The 21,003-nt window shown below is 37.3% G+C and overlaps 1 protein-coding gene across 34 annotated transcripts in view; it reads left to right on the top strand.

The window, feature by feature from the left end:
- The window catches only part of PBRM1 (polybromo 1), a 119,866-nt gene that overhangs the window by 45,444 nt on the left and 53,419 nt on the right, over positions 1-21,003 (top strand). For 25 of the 34 annotated variants that reach the window (XM_041763818.1, XM_041763803.1, XM_041763819.1 and 22 more), the window contains 6 exons: positions 2,436-2,577; positions 3,769-3,866; positions 5,986-6,030; positions 11,792-12,068; positions 14,039-14,144; positions 18,427-19,069. In XM_041763818.1, the coding sequence (XP_041619752.1) occupies positions 2,436-2,577; positions 3,769-3,866; positions 5,986-6,030; positions 11,792-12,068; positions 14,039-14,144; positions 18,427-19,069 (1,311 nt within the window). The remainder of the gene's footprint in view (positions 1-2,435; positions 2,578-3,768; positions 3,867-5,985; positions 6,031-11,791; positions 12,069-14,038; positions 14,145-18,426; positions 19,070-21,003) is intronic. The other 9 variants (XM_041763835.1, XM_041763834.1, XM_041763827.1 and 6 more) reach the window with 1 other exon arrangement.

Below are 21,003 nucleotides of genomic sequence, written 5' to 3'. Positions count from 1 at the left end.
GCACAAAAATCTTTCTACTTATACTTTTTATTGATATTTTAATTGCAGCAATTTAATTATATTTAAATTTTGTGTCTGTAGTTGAGCCTCCAGAATAAGTATAGGCAGCTGTTAGAGAATTCATTTTCATTAGCTGAAATAATACCTGTAAGATGGTTCATCCTTGGTTTCCCTTTTCTGCTTAGAAAATGTTAAAACAATCATTGGGGGTAGCCTGGCTGGCTGAGTCAGTAGAGCATGCCACATTTGATCCCAAAGTCATGAGTTCAAGCCCCACATTGGGCACGTAGTGTATTTTGAATGAATGAATGAATGAATGAAAGAAAGAAAGAAAGAAAGATGAACAATCAGAATTCAGACAGAATATTGAAACCACCACATCGTCGTTAAAAAATAATAGGAAATAAGTAATATTTTAACTCTCACAGTGCTGGTTAGATTCTACAGTATACCCAAATAGAGGCAACCAGGTAAAAAATATATCTTAACTTGGCAAAATCAGAGTAAGCTTGTATTTACTAGGACAAATAACTAACCTCCCAAATAGTAGGAATAAAATTCTTACACTTGCTGGATTCTAGAAAATAAGGTTGGCTAAAATCTTAAGATTTGTTGACAGAAGGATGATAGTTGAGTGTCATCAAAAGCAGTAAAAACAGGGGTGCCTGGATGGTGCAGTCGGTAACTATCTGACTCTTGGTTTCAGCTCAGGTTGTGATCTCCAGGTCCTGGGATAGAGTCCTGCCTTGGGCTCCATGCTCAGAGTCTGCTTAAGATTCTCTCTCCCTTTGCCCACCCCCCTCCCATACACACACACATGCTCATCTCTTTTTCTAAGATAAATAAATCATTTTTTTAAAAGGCAAAAAAATGAAAGAGTGGGCAGGAGCTAGACAGTGTGGCTCCATATGCCACCTTCCACCATGCTGGGGCTTCTCATCCCCATCTTTTATTTCCCATTGTGCCTGTCCTGCCCCCCACTATCCTTGATGAACATCAGTTGTTAAATATCTGCAGATTTATTATAGATTGTCATTTACAAGTTTGAGTTCCACATCTGTTCTTTGTGGGTATTGAGAATATTCAGCACATTATCCTTAGAGTTGGCAGGAATAAGTCTGAGGCCAGTAACTTAAATTCTGGGTGCTAGCTATGTAGGCTGTTACCAAGAGCTGAGTTTATGGTTTGCTTCACCCCAGAGGTGTTCTCTAACATTTGTATCTTTTGAGCACTACATGGTATCTGCATATAATGTGCAAATGCTTCAGTCAAAAGATTTAAAAGTCTATCCTATGTGCATACAGAGTTAGAGCAAACTGTGATTCTTCATTTTGTGTAAAATGTATAAGGGACATGGGGTGCCTAGGTGGCTCAGTTGGTGAGGCATCCAACTCTTGATTTTGCTCAGGGCATAATCTCAATGTTGTGGGATCGAGCCATGAGTCAATTAGCAGGGAGTCTGCTTTGAGAGTCTTTCTCTCTCCCTCTGCCCGTTTCCCCCTGTGTGCACTTGCATGCATTCTCTCTTTCTCTCAAATCAAAAAAGAAATCTTAAAAAAAATAATGTAGGGACACCTGGGAGGCATAGTCAGTTAAGCATCCAACTCTTATTTTGGCTGACGTAGTGATGGTCTTAGGATTGAGCCACATGTTAAGTTCTGCACTCAGTGCAGAGTCTGCTTGAGATTCTCTGTCTCTGCCCCTCCTGCTCATGCTCTGTCTAATAATATTAATAATAATAACAATAACAATAATATCTTTAAAGTGTATAAAGAAGTTTATGAGAGGTGGTATTTGCAATAACCATAGTGTCTGAAAGACATCATAATTCTTAGACTTTTAAGTAAAGTAACTTCAATTTTAAGCCATCATAATTAGTTACAAATGTTTGTATTGGAAGAAAAGTAGTGAACGGACTCTGACATATCTGCCTCTCGTTTACCATCTTAAGATCTCTTATATATCCCCTTTCATGATTTTGTGAGTACATTCCCTTTTCTTTAACATGAGCTGGAATGGCCACTTATTTTCACAAGTGACTGGATCACCATGGTTCTTCATTATGGTAGCTTAAAACCTCCCTGATTTTTGTCTTTTCCTAGGGTTTGCATGTTAGCCACTAATAGGGGTTTTCTGTTAGGACTTTTACTAGTATATTTGCTTTGTACTTGACCACCTTGGCACATAGGTGTCCTCTTATTACTTGTTATGGTGTTTTGTTCTTCTTGATTTTCAGGTAGACTGTCATACTGCCAAAATACAATGGTGCTTTTGCCTCCTTTCTATCTTGGAGGTGCCCCTTCTAGGCCTCTCACCAGTATCGTTAGTAAAGAGGCCAGCTAGTGCTTATTAGCATTTTTGTACTGGGCTTTTCAGTAAGAGTGTTTCATCTTTTTCATAATGGTAAATTGTAGCCATGTGTTTGTCTTTCACAGAACAAAGCTAAAGAACCAAGAATATGAAACTTTAGATCATTTGGAGTGTGATCTGAATTTAATGTTTGAGAATGCCAAACGCTATAATGTTCCCAATTCAGCCATCTACAAGCGAGTTCTAAAATTGCAGCAAGTCATGCAGGTATGATTCCTTGGATTTGCTTAGCTGTGGTGTGTATAATTGAAATAATTTTACACTCTCATGAATAAAATCTTTAAAAAAATAATTTTACAAACTTTGGGCATATGCTTTTAAGATGTATGATTTCTCCCAGTAATATCACATCATTTATTTCAGCCATAAGTACTGCTGAGTTTTTTTTTTTAGAGTTGTCAGGGCCGTGTAAAGTAGAAATAGTTCAGACTGGGTTAGCTTTGTGAGTGGAAGGAGCAGGGATTTGTGCCTGGGAAGTAATTTTAGGGTCCTCAGGAAGTTTCCCTCCAAACACAGACAATACTGTTGTCATTTAGATTTCATTTCTTTGGTTCTAGACTTTGTCTCTGTTAAGATAGGATTGGTCCTAGAAGAAAGGACATCTTAAAACTGACTAGTCATTGTACAGTGTTCATGAATTGATCAGATCCTTTCTGAGCGCACATCTTAGTGGGCACACGAAGCCATGGGCCATCTAGGGGTTTTGAAGAAAGGCATAGATATGAAATACAAATTATATCTCTTTGTCAGTTTTGGTTGGAATCTTTCTGGAAAGAGAATCTCAGAGCAAAGAAGCAACAAAAGTGATTTTAGATCCTATAGTCTTCATTTTGTGGAGTCCATCCTGGCATCAGTGCTGCGCATTTCCCGTAATTTCTTTCAGCACTATGCATGTATTCCCTAAGTCTGCAGTGGTTGCACTTTGAGCTGTTTGGCAGGAGGTTTTTAAAAATGCATGTGTTGAAAGTAGATCTTCTTTCACTTCTCACATTAAACTTTCTTCTAAGCTACACCATTGTTTAAGAATCCAGGGTACTTCTTAAGAGAAGGGTACTACTTCCAGAGACTACCTTTGAGTTGGTTTCACCTAAAAATGGCAGGATACCCCTACAGCTTGCCTCAACGCTTTTAACAAAGTTGAGGCTTTTGTAGTCTTGCAGTTTAGATAGTGTTGATTCCTAAACCCCCTGAATCCAGTTTTTAATCTCATTTTATGTAGGTCATGCAGGCTTTTGTTAAACTGGGTTATTGAAAATGTTTACTGACTCTTTAATTATGTGCATCAACATGTAGTTGCATTTTTCTAAGAGAATCTGTTATGTCTAGCTATTTAACATTCATAAATTCTAGGAGCATTCAGCAGGGTGAGCTTGATTCTCAGGGTCTGCTCTGTTTCAGGCAAAGAAGAAGGAGCTTGCCAGAAGAGATGACATTGAGGATGGAGACAGCATGATTTCTTCAGCCACCTCTGATGCTGGTAGTGCCAAAAGAAAAAGGTATATACTCTTTTCATAGCTGGAGACATCTCTGTTTCTAGTATTTAGTTTTTGATAAGTACAGAAAAGTGTGTTTTTAAGCTTTCAGGTATGAATTCTTTTATAAGCTCTAATTATTTGCTAACAGATCTTTTAAAATTCATTTGGGAATTGTATGATCAGCACTGCCATTGCTCTCAGTGCTGCAGTGGCTATAGACCTCTTGGATAAAAGTGAGAACTACTTCTGTGGCTCAGCAAAGCACATTACTCTGTTGGCTGTCTGGGCTATTTTGCTTTAATGTGGCATTGCAGGAGTGCCACTTAAATCTGATTTAGGTAATTTATACATGGTGAATTTCAAAAATTCAGTACTATCACTGCAGTGAAGTAAGTCACTGATACTCCTACGTCCTTGTTTTTCCTTATTAATCTGATCTTTATTTGCCATTTTAAGGATGTCAGATTATAAACTACCAAGTCATAACTTCTTGTAGTTCATAAAAGCTGAACTAGATGTTTGGTTTTTCTATCTTTCTAATCTTTCTCCAAACTTCCCTCACCCTTCCTTTCTCTGACGGGTTGTATAAAAGGGGCACCTCATTGTGAGACTCTGAAGCTGGACTTCTATAAAGAATATCCTGCAAGAACATCTCTTTTGTCTACGCCTCCTACACAGAGTTTCTCTGGCTCGATCTTTGTGGAACATCATATTCTCCCTCAGCCTTAACTGTCTCACCATCTTTGTAGCAGCACTCACTGCAGGGAGGACATTTTAAACAAAAAATAAGCAAATCACTAATAACGGGGGCAGATTCAGAGTCGAATGAAGAAGTCACTAGTAACTGTTGACACTGTTTTGTTCATGCATTAATAGATCCACTGAGATCAGATGATTTTAAAAAGTGGTTTATAAAAGAGAAGCTGTCCTATCTTTTCCTTTTATAAATAGCATTTGGGAAAATTTTTTTAGCTTTGAGAGTAACTGCTGTGCTATGCCATGGTAACTAAATTGACTGGTGTACCCTAAGATGTGAGTCTCCTCCATTACTAGCCTATGAATTTCATCCTTCCAAGTTCTTAATTCCTTGTTATACCAGGGACAACGGAGGAAAAATGTGAAACCAGATCAGAGACATCAAATCAAGGACATCTTTGAGTGTAATTATATAACTCTACTACAGCATCACCTGTGTTTTCCAGATCAGTCACCCATCAAAGATAAAAACTTCTAAGGCAAAAGAAGGTAATGCAGGCAAAAGTGATGGTACAGTTAGTGCCAACACTGAATGGAAAGAGAGATTTGAAACTAGTTGAGCATTAAAATAGTTCTGAGGAAGCATTAGCCCAGGCCAGATCCTTAAAAATGACCTCTCTGTCTCTGTGGCTTGTAGTTGGTGGGACAATCCAAGTAGATCAAAGGAAAGTTATTACTCGAACCTCCCGCAAAAAGAAAATTAAGCATTATGTTGTTGAAATCATAAAATCCCACTTTAGATAAAACATCTCTGTGAACAGGTTTCCTAGGAAGTGTTTTTAATAATAAAGTGAAAAACACAAATAAGAAGAACAAATACAAATCATTGCTAGAGTAATAAAAGAACATACCTGGTTTTGAAATACAGGCATGAGTTGACATTAAGAGGTTGAGAGAAGCAAGTGCTATACTTTGAATTTTGTGGCAAAGGAAGAAACATAACGAGCCTTTTAGAAGGTAGCTCGTTACATTAAGAGGTTTTGCTAATGAGAAATAGACTTTTCTGGAATTCAGGCAAACACAGCTGCCTAGTAGGTTAAGTTTAGCTTGTCCAGAGAAGTCAGGGCCAGGTTCCCCAAGTACCCTTGACTCCTAAATACTGTGTATGATTCTATCTTTGCCTTATTTTTTTTAATATCTAAGAGTGTGGGGAAAATTGATGTATGTTCTCTTCATTCTGGGAGTGCATTCTTTTCCCCCATCCCTTTGCCCAAAAATCTACCTGCTGTCTTCCATGTTAAAATGTTCCAAATATTCTTAATACCTTTTATCCTTTGGGTCGAATAAGCCTCTTTTTTCTCAACCATATTTGGTTTATACATGACCCTCCGATATTGCCTGTTTTGTTTCTCTTCACATGTAATGTTTGTTTCTGCTTTCCCAGGAACACTCTTGACAGTGAGATGTTGGGTCTCAGGAGGCTCTCCAGGTGTGCAGTCCTTTTTTATGCATAAACATTTTTTAAAGTATAACTTCTGTGGCATGGTCAGTACTGATTAGACTAAAAGTGAAGTCTTAAGCATGAAATAACAGTTTGTATTTTCTTACAAATAAAGAAAGCAGTATAGTTAGAAGTATAGTTGGTAGAGTAAATTCAGAATTAGTTCACCTCGATACTTTCTAAAGCCTTAATTTGTTGCTAACTTTGCCAGTGGCCACAAGCCCTCTCACAAATCATTGTGATTGTGCTTGTGTGGCAGTAGGTGGAGGCTGAGAATATGGTGGCGTTGCCAGTGTCCAGAGGCTGGCAGACGCTGATTCCTTTTCAGGGATATCTTTTACACATTGAGGGGTGGTAGAAGGATCAAAACCGAAGTTGATGGTCCAGGTGATGTCAGCCTGTGTTGGTGCCTATGCATTGGGTTAGTGCTTTTCAAGCATGAATACATTTTATCAGTCTCTGATCTTGCCCACGTTTTATTTCTTTGAAAGCATCCATTCTTTTGCATGTCACTTACGATTTTAAAAACAGCTTTTGAGTTGCCGTGTTATAGCCCTAGCCATCGTTGTGTGGTGCTTTTATTTTCACTTTAGCCTTCTGGCATTCATGGAGTGTCAATTGCTTGCAGAACACCAGACTCTACTCTTAGAGGCTATAAAGGAGAATGTTTAGGCATCACCTCTACATGCCAGGAACTTACTGGCCAGGAAGAGAGAGGCAGGTTGAAAACACATAAAAGTATGTGGGAGCAATGTCATAGAATAATTGCACAAGGTACTCAGTTGTGTGGTTCTATAGAACTACATACACGATTGCCCGGATAGCTCGGAAATATGATTTCTCTATCATGCTTTTCTTTGCAAGTTAGATGTTCTAAAGTTATCTACATGTTGCTCCCATATGCAGTCCACTCTACAAAATTACTATGTTATCATTATCTACCTCCTAAATTTTCCTTAAGAAAAATTTTCTTAGATCATAAATTTAAGAAAAAAACATGGGTTCTATTTCTTTTACATCCTTCATAGTGTGTATGGCACTAACTCTGGGCAGTAGTAGAAATAGAAATGTGGGACATTGTGGAGTAGTATTACAACCCCAAGCTCTAGAACCTAATTGCCCAAGTCCAAATCCTAGTTATTCTGATTAGTTCTGTGATCTGAAAAAGAGTCAATAAGCATACCTACATAAGATTGTTGAGAGTACCTGGGTGATTGATGTGTTTCAAGCCCTTAGAACTGGGCCTGGGTGCAGTTAGTACTCAATAAATGTAACTGATTATTTTCTGGAAGTAGTTATCTTTGACATCAGGACTTGGTAGATTTTATTTTGTTTTTAGTCTGATGCTACTAGTCTGGGAAAATCATTAGGAAAGGTTTATTATTTATTAAAAGGTTTTACTTAGTAGAAGGTTTTACTCCTTGAAGACTTGAAGATGCAGTGAATGTAGCAAGCCTTGTGAAGGAAAGAAACTTTGGGTTTTAGCCTAACAGCAGACACCACTGAAACTCTAGGACCAGGGAAGGAGTTAAATCCTGGGAGACCTGGGAGCCTGTGAACGGGTAGAGGGGCCCACGATAAGTGCCCACCTTTGGGAAAGGGAAGGACATCACGAAAGCAGCCTAGTGATTAGCAGCTGATTCAAGTCTTAGTTCTGATTGCTCACTTTATGACCTTAGATATTTGCTTGACCCCACTAATCTTCCAGTTTTCCAGCTGCAAAACTGGGATAGTCGGTGTATCTGGTTCATAGAGTTTGAGGATTAAATGAGGGTATACATATAGTGCTTACTTAGCATAGCCCCTGGGCACGTGGGAGAAGTGTTAGCTGTAATTATAAATGGGAATTTTATGTGTAAATATGCAAATGTGAATACATATAATAAATAACAGCTTCAAAGGAAGTAGAATGTTAAGGACATTTGACAACATGGTCAGCCACAAAGTATGAAGGTGAGGACTAACACCGTGGCATGAAAAATTGAAAGATCAGATCCAGAAGGGCTATGGAGGTTCCTCTAAAACTTGGTGATAAACTAAGAGAAACAAAAAGTGACAGTGTCTTCAGTGTTTCATGTTGGATGGGGAATCAGGAGGATGACCCTGGGAAATCAAATTCAGAACAGAGCCTCTTCTACCTTCTATTCTTCATGCAAATTAGAAAAAGCACCCATTTCTCAAGACATTTTCATTTGTTAGAAAACTGCTGTAATATAATGATTTTGTTAACACAGAACTCTTCATGGCCTATCTCCTATAAAATTCTAGAACTGCATATTTATTATGACAAGGTCTGTTACCTGAATTGGCGTCCTCTTAAGTGCACAATGATAAACAGCCCTGGTTTTTAACTTCCTTAACATATATTTTACTTCAGTATGTTTAAAGGTGCTGACTTAAAAAAAATATATATGAGTATGCCAGTTATAAGGTCTGAGATTCATGCACCTTTCCCAGAATGGAGTGGAGTAAACAAATTCTACTTATAGTTAGTGGTCTAAGAGAGGAGGACAGGTAAGATACATAGAGGGCTTCTAAGAAGAATCTGAAAAGCAAAGTGACATTAAAAACAGTAAACAAGGGATGCCTGGGTGGCTCAGCAGCTAAGTGCCTGCTCTCAGCTCAGGGTGTGATCCTGGAGTCTCAGGATCGAGTCCCACATCAGGCACCCTGCATGGAGCCTGCTTCTCCCTCTGCCTGTGTCTCTGCCTCTCTCTCTCTCTGTGTCTCTCATGAATAAATAAATAATTTTTAAAAAGAAAACAGTAAACAAAAAATTAAAACAATAAAAAATAAAAACAGTAAAACAGAAAGTACCAATTAGCTGAATATGGTTTCTGTCTTTTTGTAATGTAGAGTTTATCTCATTTCAGAAAGTATTGAAGTTGCTTTCAAAGTCACAGATGTAGGGATCCCTGGGTGGCTTAGCGGTTGAGCATCTGCCTTTGGCTCAGGTCATGATCCCACAGTCCCAGGATCGAGTCCCACATTGAGCTCCCTGCATGGAGCTTGCTTCTCCCTCTGCCTACGTCTTTGCCTCTCTCTCTCTGTATCTCTCATGAATTAAATAAATAAAATCTTTAAAAAACTAAAAAGAAAAAGTCACAAATATAATAAAGTTCAGCATCCATATTGGGAAAGGATAAAGCAAATACACCAGCCACCCAAGCTAATAGAGTTAGAAATTTCATAGTCTTCTAAGTTTTTTCTGGTAGCCAGATATACTAGTGAGCCAGTAGTTCTCAGTGTCAAAGGCAGTAGAAGGATTAGGAAAGATGTCGACAAAATAACAAAACAGTTTTTTCAGAGAAACTATAAGTAACCCTAATAATAAAAGTTTTATTGCCTTTGAGGATGGAACCCAGTTACACATTACTCTCTGAAAGAGTGAATAATACAGATGAGGAAAGGATACTATTTGTAGTAAGAGTTCTAAAACAGTACATTTCATTTATTTAGAGCCGTCTCAAATTCAGATTTTACATTTTGGATATGTCCCATCCAAAGCTGCTTGGTGTCAGAGTTATCCCACTCACCATTCTTTTGCTTTTTTGGCATTTTCTCTAAAACTTGATAAAGAAGCTTTCCCTCCTCTTGAATAAAACCTTTTGAAAATCTGCCCTAGACCCACTCTCAGAGTATTTGTAGCTTCCTACAGAAAAGTCCAGTGATTATTGGGGGTGATGTACTGGAGTTAGGAAGGGAAGAGAGCTCACCTGGACCAAGAAAGGAGTCTTGAATTGCTCTGCGTGATATTCCTGGGATGAAGAGAGATTTCATTTTGAGTTGGTTATTGAAGAGATTTTCCTGGGGTGAGGAGAAATTTCATTATGAGTTGGTTATTGAAGAGATCTTTTTTAACTCAGGTTCAAAATGGGATTCCTGAGTCTTCATTTTGAATTGCGACCCCCTGCAAGTGAGATCTAAAGAAACTATATCTTTTGTAGCTTTAAGCATAGATTTCTGTGATAACAAATTCAGATTCTGAAATTTTTCTTTAGAGGCTTCCTGAAGGTTAATGTCATTTGTGTTCTAATCTCTGCCCACGTGGAGAGCTCTGTCTCAAGTTCCCCTTCCATTGTCCACTTGCTAAAGTCCTGGACTGAGGGAGGACTCCTCACATCTTTGCCCTCAGATGCCTCTTTGAGGAAATAGTCCCCACTGAATGAAACTTATCCTGACATCTAACAATTACTTACTTGACATAAAGACACAAAGATACTGAGAGGAGAAAACAGCAGAAATGATTCTGGAGCCGCTCAGGTAATCCTGAGAGGGGGATTGAGCAGTTTGAGTGAAGACACAGGAAGCAGAAGTCCTTTTTCCCACCTAACCAACCACTTTCAGGCTATCATTGCTCCATGATGCTTGGAAGATAGGCATGTCTGACATATTTTAAAAGCTTGACTTAAAAAAATAAATAAATAAAAAATAAAAGCTTGACTTAAAGATAGATATTTTTTCTCATCTATTATTATTTATTGGGTTTTTTTTTTTTCCTTTTCTTTTCTTTCTTTTTTTTAAAGTATATTTTGTACTTTGAAGAGAAAGTATCTGGTCTTTGGCGTCTTCATGCCCCAGCAGGAGAGTGAGTCTCAGGACTAGGAGACCTCTTTAGCCACATTGTTTATTTCAGAAATGAACTTCCTTCCATTTATAAGACAGGAAACAGATAAAAAAAATGTTTACCTCTAAGTAATTATATGATGTTATGTTTATTGGATAAAAATTAAGTTATAAATCATTTCTTTTTATTACCTACCTGAGTGTTCATCTGGGGACTGCTGGCTCAGGTCTGGCTATAATTGATCAGTGTCCTGAAAAAAATAACAAATAATGGGGCAGAAATCATGTTGGAAGATCATCTCTTTTAATAATTCACTGGACATCTCACCTTGGGCAAGTCATTTAGCCATTCTGAGCCAGTCCTCAATAATTAGAAGACAGCCTATCTGTCTTTCTGGGCTCCTTTTGAAATCAGGTTCAAATCTGTGGTCCCTTGACTTTGTTCCACACCATGTACATCTGTTACTTAGCATCACATCTCATGGGGAGAATTTGGAAAACAAGACAGGGACTGACATTTAAGGATGAGAATTTGCTCAGGTGAACCACAGAGCATTTACTCCTTAAGCTAAGTTGGGATACTGGAATGATGCTGACGGAGCTGGAGGGAGCTGGGACTGACCCAGACAAGATTAATGCAGGAGAGACTTGTGCCCACTGTGGAGACTCTAGTCTTGTAGATAGCGTCCCTTTGTTTTCTGGAAACCAGGATATGCAGGTATTCAAAGTGGTTGTCTTAAGAGATGTTACATTCTCACTATGTGGGTTCTGTTTTGGTTTTTTGAAGTGAGGAATGTTAGTAACAGCAGGGAATTGGTAGTTTTATTCCACTTTTGCTGTGTTCTTAAAAAATATATTTCAGCTGATAATAGCATTTCATTTTCTTTGGGTGTTAGAGATTTTTTTTTTAATCATTGCATTTCATAAATATTCTAAACAGGTTTGTCTGGTGTTCATTGGCCGCTCCTGCCAGAGTCACTATGTTTTAACTATTTGGAAATTCTCCTAATATTTGCTTATAGCTGCCAGCATGTTTACTGTGTTTGTGGCATATGTAATCAATAAATTGTAATCATTATGAACCACCTTCCCACAAGATTTTTTCATTTCATACCCATCCCTGTATGAAGAAAACTGAACCTCTTCTCATTTTTCCCCCTTTTTCCCCCCATCCTCCCAACAGTAAAAAGAACATAAGAAAGCAGCGAATGAAAATCTTATTCAATGTTGTTCTTGAAGCTCGTGAGCCAGGTTCAGGCAGAAGACTTTGTGATCTGTTTATGGTTAAACCATCCAAAAAGGACTATCCTGACTATTATAAAATCATTTTGGAGCCTATGGACTTGAAAATAATTGAGCATAACATTCGCAATGACAAATATGCAGGGGAAGAAGGAATGATAGAAGACATGAAGCTGATGTTCCGGAATGCCAGGCATTACAACGAGGAGGGCTCCCAGGTAAAGATGTGTGGGAATCCTGGGGTAGGCACATTGTCTTTTGGGTCCTGGTAGCATAATGCATTTTGAAAGATTAGATCTAGAGGCCTCACTTAGGTTGCTCTTCTCAATGACCACCAGCTTAATGCTTTGTCTTTTATAAATTGTAAAGTGGCAATCCATTGCAGAGGTTAGAAGTTCATACCCATAAGGTGACATTCTAGATTTGAACTTTGCTCTGCCAGTCCCTGTGTGAGAGACTCGCCTTCTCTGAACCTCATTGTCCCTGTTTGTGCCCTAGAGTTACTGGTAGTACTTCTGTCAGGGCCATCATAGGATTTAAACAAGGGAGTGTACACAGAGCACATAGTACCCAGATGAAAGCCGGTAACAGTAAAATCTTTGCACATTGTTACTACCCAGAGTAACCATACTTCTCCAGGAATAGTCTGCATCATAGGATTATATAAGAATCAGGATATTCTCAGAAAGGCACCTTTAAATAATTGATTTTATTATGAAGCATCTTGATTTTCAGTTCTTTATCAGTATGGCTGCAATACATTCTTCCTTCTTTGATATTTTTTGTAACTGTTTTTACTGAAGTATAATTGACATGGAACATTATTGGTTTCAAGTGTATAACAATGATTTGATATTTGTACATATTGCAGTATGATCACAATAAATCTAGTTAACATCTGTCACTATGCATAGTTACAATTTTTTTTTCAAATTTTTTTTTCTTGTGAAAACTTTTAAGATATACTCTTAGCAACTTTCAAATATGCAGTACAGTATTAATAATAGTAGTCACCATGCTGTACACTACATCCTCGTGACATTTCTTTTCTTTTCATTTATGTATTTTTTCATTTTTTAAAATTTATTTTCTATACAGGTTTGTGCTTTTTGACCCTTTTATCCATTTTACCCATTCCCCACTCTCTGCATCTGGAAACCACCAATCTGTTCTCACCAATCTACGAGCTTGGGTTTTTGTTTTTGTCTTTTCAGAATCTACATATACATGAGATGATACAGTATTTGTCTTTCTCTGTCTGACTTATTTCAGCTAGCATAATGCCTTCTAGGTCCATCCATATTGTCACAAATAGCAAGATTTCATTCATTTTTTTTTTTTTTATGGCTGAATGATACACTGTGTGTGTGTGTGTGTGTGTGTGTGTTCTTTATCCATTTATCTATTGATGGACACTTAGGTTGCTTCTATATCTTGTTTTTGGTAATTAATGCTGCAGGGAACAGGAAAGGGTTCATATACCTTTTCAAGTTTCCTTTATCTCTACTTTAAATCTCCCAGAAATAAAATAACTTTAAAATCATTAATTTCCTTTCTTCTTGATATTACAAATTTAAGTAGGCACTGAGGGTACTTGTGATCAAACCCTCTATCATAGGGGGATGCAGCTGTAGGGGCCATTAGGTGAGTAACCTTGTTCTTGGCTACATATTATCACCCTTGGCTCAGTCTTCAAAGAGAGATCCTAAGCAGGGATTGTTGCTTTTCACAGATCAGAGGCCAGATTGTGAATTCAGATGGATACTAAATCCCATTTAATAATATTTGAGGTATTGCTATTCAACTATCATATATTTTTTTAATGTTTATTTCCCATTGAGCTGGGTCTGCTACCTTTTGAGGGTCCAATGGAAGAGAGATTTATGAAAATATATAATTAAGTATCAGAACTTCTGTTAAAACTTGCAGTGATTCTGCCTCTAGTACTCAAACTTTAGTATGTATGTCTACACATAAGAATCACCTGGAAAGCTTAAACAACAAACCATTTGAGGCTGAGTCCCATCCTATAGAGATATGATTTTTTTGCTCTCTAGTCATCTCAAGCTTTATGTCTTTAGTTCCCAATTATGCTAACCTGTGTCTTGAAAACTAATTTATAGCTATGTGTTCTACCTCGAAATAACTTTTTTTAGAAAATAACTTTAAATATATTTACAAAATATAGGTGTACAATGATGCGCACATCCTGGAGAAGTTACTCAAGGATAAAAGGAAAGAGCTGGGCCCGCTGCCTGATGATGATGATGTGGCTTCTCCCAAACTCAAGCTGAGTAAGGCAGCCTCATGCTTTGTTACTCAGTTTAGTCTGTCAAGGGTAGATTACTGATTCACTGAAATAATACTTAAGTGATGAATGTATTTGACTCACACGCTAGCAGGGAGTTTCTTTCCTCCTCTCAAGCACTCTGTATTTTAAGTAGTTAAACTGTGGAAAGCATGTGGGGAATAGATATAAAGTGAGAGGTTTTGTTTACTCTCTTAAATGCTGTGGACATTTTGTAAATATTAAATATTAAGAATAGACATTTTTTCCACATATCATGCCTGCAAGAGTGTGATGGCAGATTTGGATTTTTTTTTTTGTATGTTTGTTTGCTAAATATTGGAATTTAAAGTGAATCCCAGCAGCAGATCCTAGACAGAATTTGAGAAATTAGAGATACTCAGCCACAGCACTGTAAGTTAATTTCCTTGTCTTTTGAGTGTGGATGGTGATTTTATTAGAACTATGAGGAGAGAAAAGACAACAAAAGCAGTTAATAACATTGGGCTAAACAAGTTTCTGCCTTATTTAAACTATGTAAATAAAATAAATACTAAGAAAATTAAATTGGTATTGCCATATATTCTTTGGAACTATAATTGCTGAAAGGGGGAAAATAACACCCTGCTTTTTTTATATGAAGTGACTATAAACTGTATTACAATAGTTTTGGGTATGATTTATTGCTAAATGATGATTCCTTCTTATTAAGTTATCCTTTCTTGGAATTATAGAAGCATGCAGAAGATTTGTAGAAATGTAAATCTTTTATTCTACTTTTTTAAGGACACAGTGTCGTTTAAGAATAGAATTAGTTCTGGGGGGTGCCTGATTGGCTCAGTCGGTGGAACCTGCAACTCTTGAACTCTGGGTTGTGAGTTCAAACCCTATATTGGGTATAGAGATTACTTTAAAAAATAAATTTAAGAGGCAGCTGGGTGGCTCAGTCAGTTGAGTGTCCAGTCTTGGTTTCAGCTCAGGTCATGATCTTAGGATCCTGGGACCAGGCTTCGTTGGGCTCTGCTTCAGGTTCTTTCCCTCTTCCCCTCCCCCCATTTGTATATGCTCTTTTTCTCTCTAAAATAAATAAATCTTTTTAAAAAAATAATGTAAAAAGAGTTTTTAAAAATAGAAGTAATTTCTTATTTTTTTAAAGATGTTATTTATTTATTCATGAGAGATACACAGAGAGAGGCAGAGACATAGGCAGAGAAAGAAGCAGGCTCCATGCAGGGACCCCGATGCAGGATTCAATGCAGGACTCGATCCAGGACCCCAGGATCATAACCTGAGCCAAAGGTTATGCTCAACTGCTCTGCTCAACTGCTGAGGCACCGAGGTGTCCCAATAGAAGTAATGTCATAAGTTAAGTTAGGAAATGATAGATAATTAATAGTAACTAAATATGTGTAAACATACATATATATTTTCTAAAGTTCAGGAAAGGGAGATTTTAATGTGTAATATTGATTTTCTTTTATTTCTCTATTTTGTATTATGAAAAGTTTCAAATTATATATATGAAGAATGGTATAACAAACCCCTGTATATACCAGTCAGCGTTTCTCAAGATTGTGTCATACTTAACTTCCTATATCTGTTTTTCTCTCTCTTTTGTTTTAAATTATTTTAAAGGAAATTCAGTCATGTCATTTCATTTCTATATAGTTCAATGTGCATCTCTAAATTTGCAGATATTTTCCTAAATAACCATGAAATCATTATTAACATTGAACAAAATTAGCAGTTTCTTGCTTTCATCTAATACCTGGTAAATTTTCAAATTTTACTCCTTTTCTCATGAATGTATTCGTACAGTTGGTTTCTAATTAAGTTCTATATATTTTATTTGATAGCTATGCCCTCTGTTCATAGTCTAGAGCAGGTCCCTCCTTTTTTAATTCTCATGCTATTGACTCTTTAGAAACCAGATCACTTTCTTGCACAGTTTCAAGTTCTGGATTAATCAGTTCACTTCCTTATGATATCAGCTAACTTTTCTCTTTATTCCTCTCATTTCTTAAAAAATGGAAGTTTATTCCAGAGACTTCATTAGATTTAGTTTCAGCCTGGCAGGAATGCTTGCTTCATAATAGGTTTTTTGTTTTTTTTTTAAGATTTATTTATTCACGAGAGACACAGAGAGAGAGGGGCAGAGACACAGGCAGAGGGAGAAGCAGGCTCCATGCGGGGAACCCGAAGTGGGACTCGATCCAGGGCTCCAGGATCACACCCCGGGCGGAAGGTGGCGCCAAACCACTGAGCCACCTGGGCTGCCCCATAATAGGTTTTCTGCACTTAACAACGTTGCATCACACCTTGCAGCAATGTCTGGTTGCGGTGGAATCTACATAGGTCCACATACCACACTTGATACTTCTTTTAATCTGCAAATCCCCCTTCCATCTTTCTTTTTTTCCTTTGCAGTCTATTTGTTGAAGAAATTGGGGCTATACTGTAGCTTCCCACAGTCTGGGCTTTGCTAATTGCATCCCTTTGCTGTAGTTTACATGTTCTCATGTCCTTTGTATTTCCTCTAAATTGGTGGTTGAAGCAAAGAGGCTTGATCAGATTTAAGTTAGTTTTGATCCTCATTCCCTCCTTTTGGCACAAAAACCCACCTTCAGAGGTGGTGAATGGTCTTCCATTGGGTGGCCCTGTAACAGCTGTCATTTCTTCCACATGTTAACAGATGTTGATGCTGACTACATTAATTCATTAAAGAGGTATAAAATAGCAATAGTCTGATTTTATCATTCCTTGCTCAATTACCAACTGGAATACTTCTGTATAGAGAAACTGCCTCATCCAATATTTGGTTAACCAGTGGTGCAATTTTTTGCTTGTTTGTCTTGTTTTGTTTTGGATTTTTTGAAACCATAAACAGTAAATTCCCTTTCAGCTTTGTTTACCAGTTTTCCAAATAATGCAATGGTTTACTAGTGTCCTCCAACATTTATCCAGTTCGTCTGTTCATTTTTATATAATTTTTTTTATATATCATTTATTTTATTTTATTTTATTTTTTTTATTTATTTATCATTTTATATATCATTTATATATATATACTAAATTCGGACGCATTGCTAAGTTTTAACTCATTGCAGTTGTCCTTATTGATGCCCCTATTATCCCAGGCTGGCCGCTGTGTTCTACTGACATGACCACAGTAAAAAAGTGTTTAGATTCTTTACTGTCTTGTGTTTTAAGATACACAAGGCTCATCTTGTGCCAATTGCAAGTCAGCCATTTGCTAAGGAGCTACTGGTGTTAATATTTGAAATCCATATTTCAGAATTATAGTCAATATAGTCAGACTACGTGGGGTTATACTGCTACTGCATTGGTCTTTGTTTCTAGGATTTTCAGTGAATAGGACTAGGAAATTTTGTATGTGTTTGTTTTATACCTAAAGATAAAATACATTGTAAGTTTATATTGATGCTCTTAACTGAGATTTATGGCTACAGGATTTTTATTCAGTGTTCTTTGTTTTAACATCTGTATCTCTTTCTTCTGTGATAAAAATCTGTCCTCAAGATGCCTGGGTGGCTTGGTTGGTTAAGTGTCTGCCTGCAACTCAGGCCATGCTCTCAGGGTCCTATGATTAACCCCTGAGTTGGGCTCCCTGCTCAGCAGGGAGTCTGCTTCTCTTTCTCCATCTGCCTCTCCCCTGCTAGTGCTCTCTCTCTTGCTCTCTCAAATAAAGAAATGAAATTTTTTTTTTTTTTTAAGAAATGAAATCTTTAAAAAAAAATCATTCTCAAGGGTGCTACAGGTGATAGAATTAGAATGTTATATAGCTATTCGTTTGCTTTATTCTACCTTACAACTATTTCGACTTGATAGTACTTATTACTCTATCAGTAAAAATGATTATTAAAAACAGTTTAAATTTGTTTCCAGTTTCTTTGTCCATAGAATATACTTCACTAGAGATAATGCTAGTTGGACTGTGTTGGGGATTCCTGGGTGGCTCAGCAGTTTAGCGCCTGCCTTTAGCCCGGGGCGCGATCCTGGAGTCCCGGGATCAAGTCCCACGTCAGGCTCCCGGCATGGAGTCTGTTTCTCCCTTCTCCTGTGTCTCTGCCTCTCTGTCTCTCTCTATGTCTATCATAAATAAATAAATAAATCTTTTTAAAAAAAAAAAAAGTGTAACTGACTAGTTGAACTGTGTTTTACAAATCACTTAGAGTACTGCCTGTCTTTTGATTATGCTTTATCAACTATATACAATTTGGGTTCATTTATTTCATTTTATACATTTAACAGCAAGTTTCTTTCTTTAGGTAGGAAGAGTGGAATTTCTCCTAAAAAATCAAAATACATGACTCCAATGCAGCAGAAACTAAATGAAGTCTATGAAGCTGTAAAGAACTATACTGATAAGAGGGGTCGCCGCCTCAGTGCTATATTTTTGAGGCTTCCCTCTAGATCTGAACTGCCTGACTATTATCTGACCATTAAAAAGCCCATGGACATGGAAAAAATTCGAAGTCACATGATGGCCAACAAATACCAAGATATAGACTCCATGGTTGAGGACTTTGTCATGATGTTTAACAATGCCTGTACATACAATGAGCCTGAGTCTTTGATCTACAAAGATGCCCTTGTTCTGCACAAAGTCCTCCTTGAAACTAGGAGAGACCTGGAGGGAGATGAGGACTCTCATGTCCCAAATGTGACTTTGCTGATTCAAGAGCTCATCCACAATCTTTTTGTGTCAGTCATGAGTCATCAGGATGATGAAGGAAGATGCTACAGTGATTCTTTAGCAGAAATTCCTGCTGTGGATCCCAACTTCCCAAACAAACCTCCTCTTACTTTCGACATAATTAGAAAGAATGTTGAAAATAATCGTTACCGGCGGCTTGATTTATTTCAAGAGCATATGTTTGAAGTCTTGGAAAGGGCAAGAAGGATGAATCGGTAGGTTTCAAAGCTGTTTCTTTTTGAGAAGATGTGGTAATTAATGCGAAATAGAAGAAAATTCTGCTTTGCTACACTATTTCAGTATTTCAGCTAAGGTATATAATTACAGTTGGTGGGGTGCTGTTTTGAAGTCTAATTTTCCACAACTTTTAGAGAGCAAGTATAGGCTGTGGGAGAGAGAAGGCACGCTACTGAATCATCTAGATCAGGACCAGTAAAAAGGAAAGAAGACAAAGTTGAAGATTTGTTGAAAAGCATAAACTCTTAAAATATCTTTCACAGATGCTTTGTTTTAAGGATAGAATGCTTATAATTAGAAATAGTAATGTGATTTTTTTTTTAGTTCAATCCAAGCATGCTTTGAATAAATTAAAATAGCTCTGAGTTACTAATCTAAGGTTAGCCAATTTAAATTTGATCACCATTTCCAGTTCCTAAAAAGGCTCCTTTTTTTTATCTCAGATTTCTCAATTTTAAGTTCCTTTTGCAGATATTTAATGTACTAAAAAGCAATCAAATTTATATTTCCATCAAACTTGAATTCCCTTTTAATTTTAATCTGCATTATATCTTTGCCACAGAAGAATGGTATAATTGACATCAAAATAATTTCAGTTCAGCAGTTAGAGTGTGTCTTCTGTGTGCTTTTAGAGTCACTTGGAAGAATATAAAGTTAAAGATACAGACCCTTCCTTCCTGGAGCTTATAGTCTACCTTGCTGAAAGGAGACTTTTAGGCAGTGAGTGTAGAGTAATTCCAGCTAGGGAATCTGGTGAAGCCTACATTTACTCTGGATCTTGAAAGAAAAATTAGTGGTAACATTTACTGCTCCTATTAAGCATTTGTTCTTTGTATAGCACCATGCTGAACACTTTATCTAGATAATCTCTAGCCCTTATAATAGCCATTACAGGAAATAATCTTCCCACTTTGCATTTGAAGTGCACAGACAGAAGTAAATTGCCTAAAGTCACACAACTAGTAAGTTGCCTAAGTCACACATCTTGTTCCCCACTGCAAAGCCAGTCACCGGGACACTAGTCACGGAGCCCAGCCATGAATGATAAGGCTTGTGCTCTTGTGCTTTAAGAGCTTGAAGTCCAACAGTTGGGATAGGATCTATGCTTAGGAAAAAGTAATTGTAGGCATGAGACAACATATAACAAATTGATATGTAATAAATATGGTAGAGTAGGAACCCTGTGCTAGAGTTCTGAAAAGACCTGAGGCATCAGGGAAGAATGGGAGAATGGGTGAGATGTATAAGGCAAGTGGTTTGAGTGCATGCAGGGGTTAAGAATTGAATGTGGTGTGTTCAAGAGATGGGTGGTGTTGAGGTCAGGTTGAGAGGCGCATATAGGAAATGGTCTTTCATGTTCAATATTGGGAATAGAAAGGAAGAGAAAGATGAGACATCTTGCTGTCAAAATTTGCATTCATTATTTCCATTTATTCAACAAGTATTAATTGAGTGGCTACCAGTTATAAACATGTTCTAGGTACTTGGGATACACCAGTGGACAAGACAGACAAATCCTGCTTTCCTGGAGCTTAGACTTCATATTTGTTCTCTGTTTTCCTAAATAGTCCTTAAATCTAAAGTCACTCCTCTCCTCCATCCCTGCCCTGCCCCCATTACATCTTGGGGTTAGTTCTGTGAGTCTCCCAAAAGTGCATTTGTCTATTAGATCATTAGCAGCTTCGTTTGTTTTACATAGATTATGTCTATTTTAAGAAATAAGCAGATTTGTATCTGTAGGAAATGAGTTCTTTTCATTCTCCCATTGTTGATGTGATTGGTATTTACTTTTGAGGCTTAGAAGGTAGAGTCTAGGGTGCATTTCTTTATGAGGCAGTGATGAGTTTCACTCTTTTGCCCAGAGCTTTGTAAAACTAAGGGAAGCCATTTTTTATCTTTGTCATGTGATGGT

Source organism: Vulpes lagopus, chromosome 7 (assembly GCF_018345385.1).
Source record: "Vulpes lagopus strain Blue_001 chromosome 7, ASM1834538v1, whole genome shotgun sequence".
Lineage (NCBI taxonomy): Eukaryota > Metazoa > Chordata > Mammalia > Carnivora > Canidae > Vulpes > Vulpes lagopus.
The sequence above is the reverse complement of the archived record's forward strand: the minus strand, read 5'-3'. Positions and strand labels throughout refer to the sequence as shown.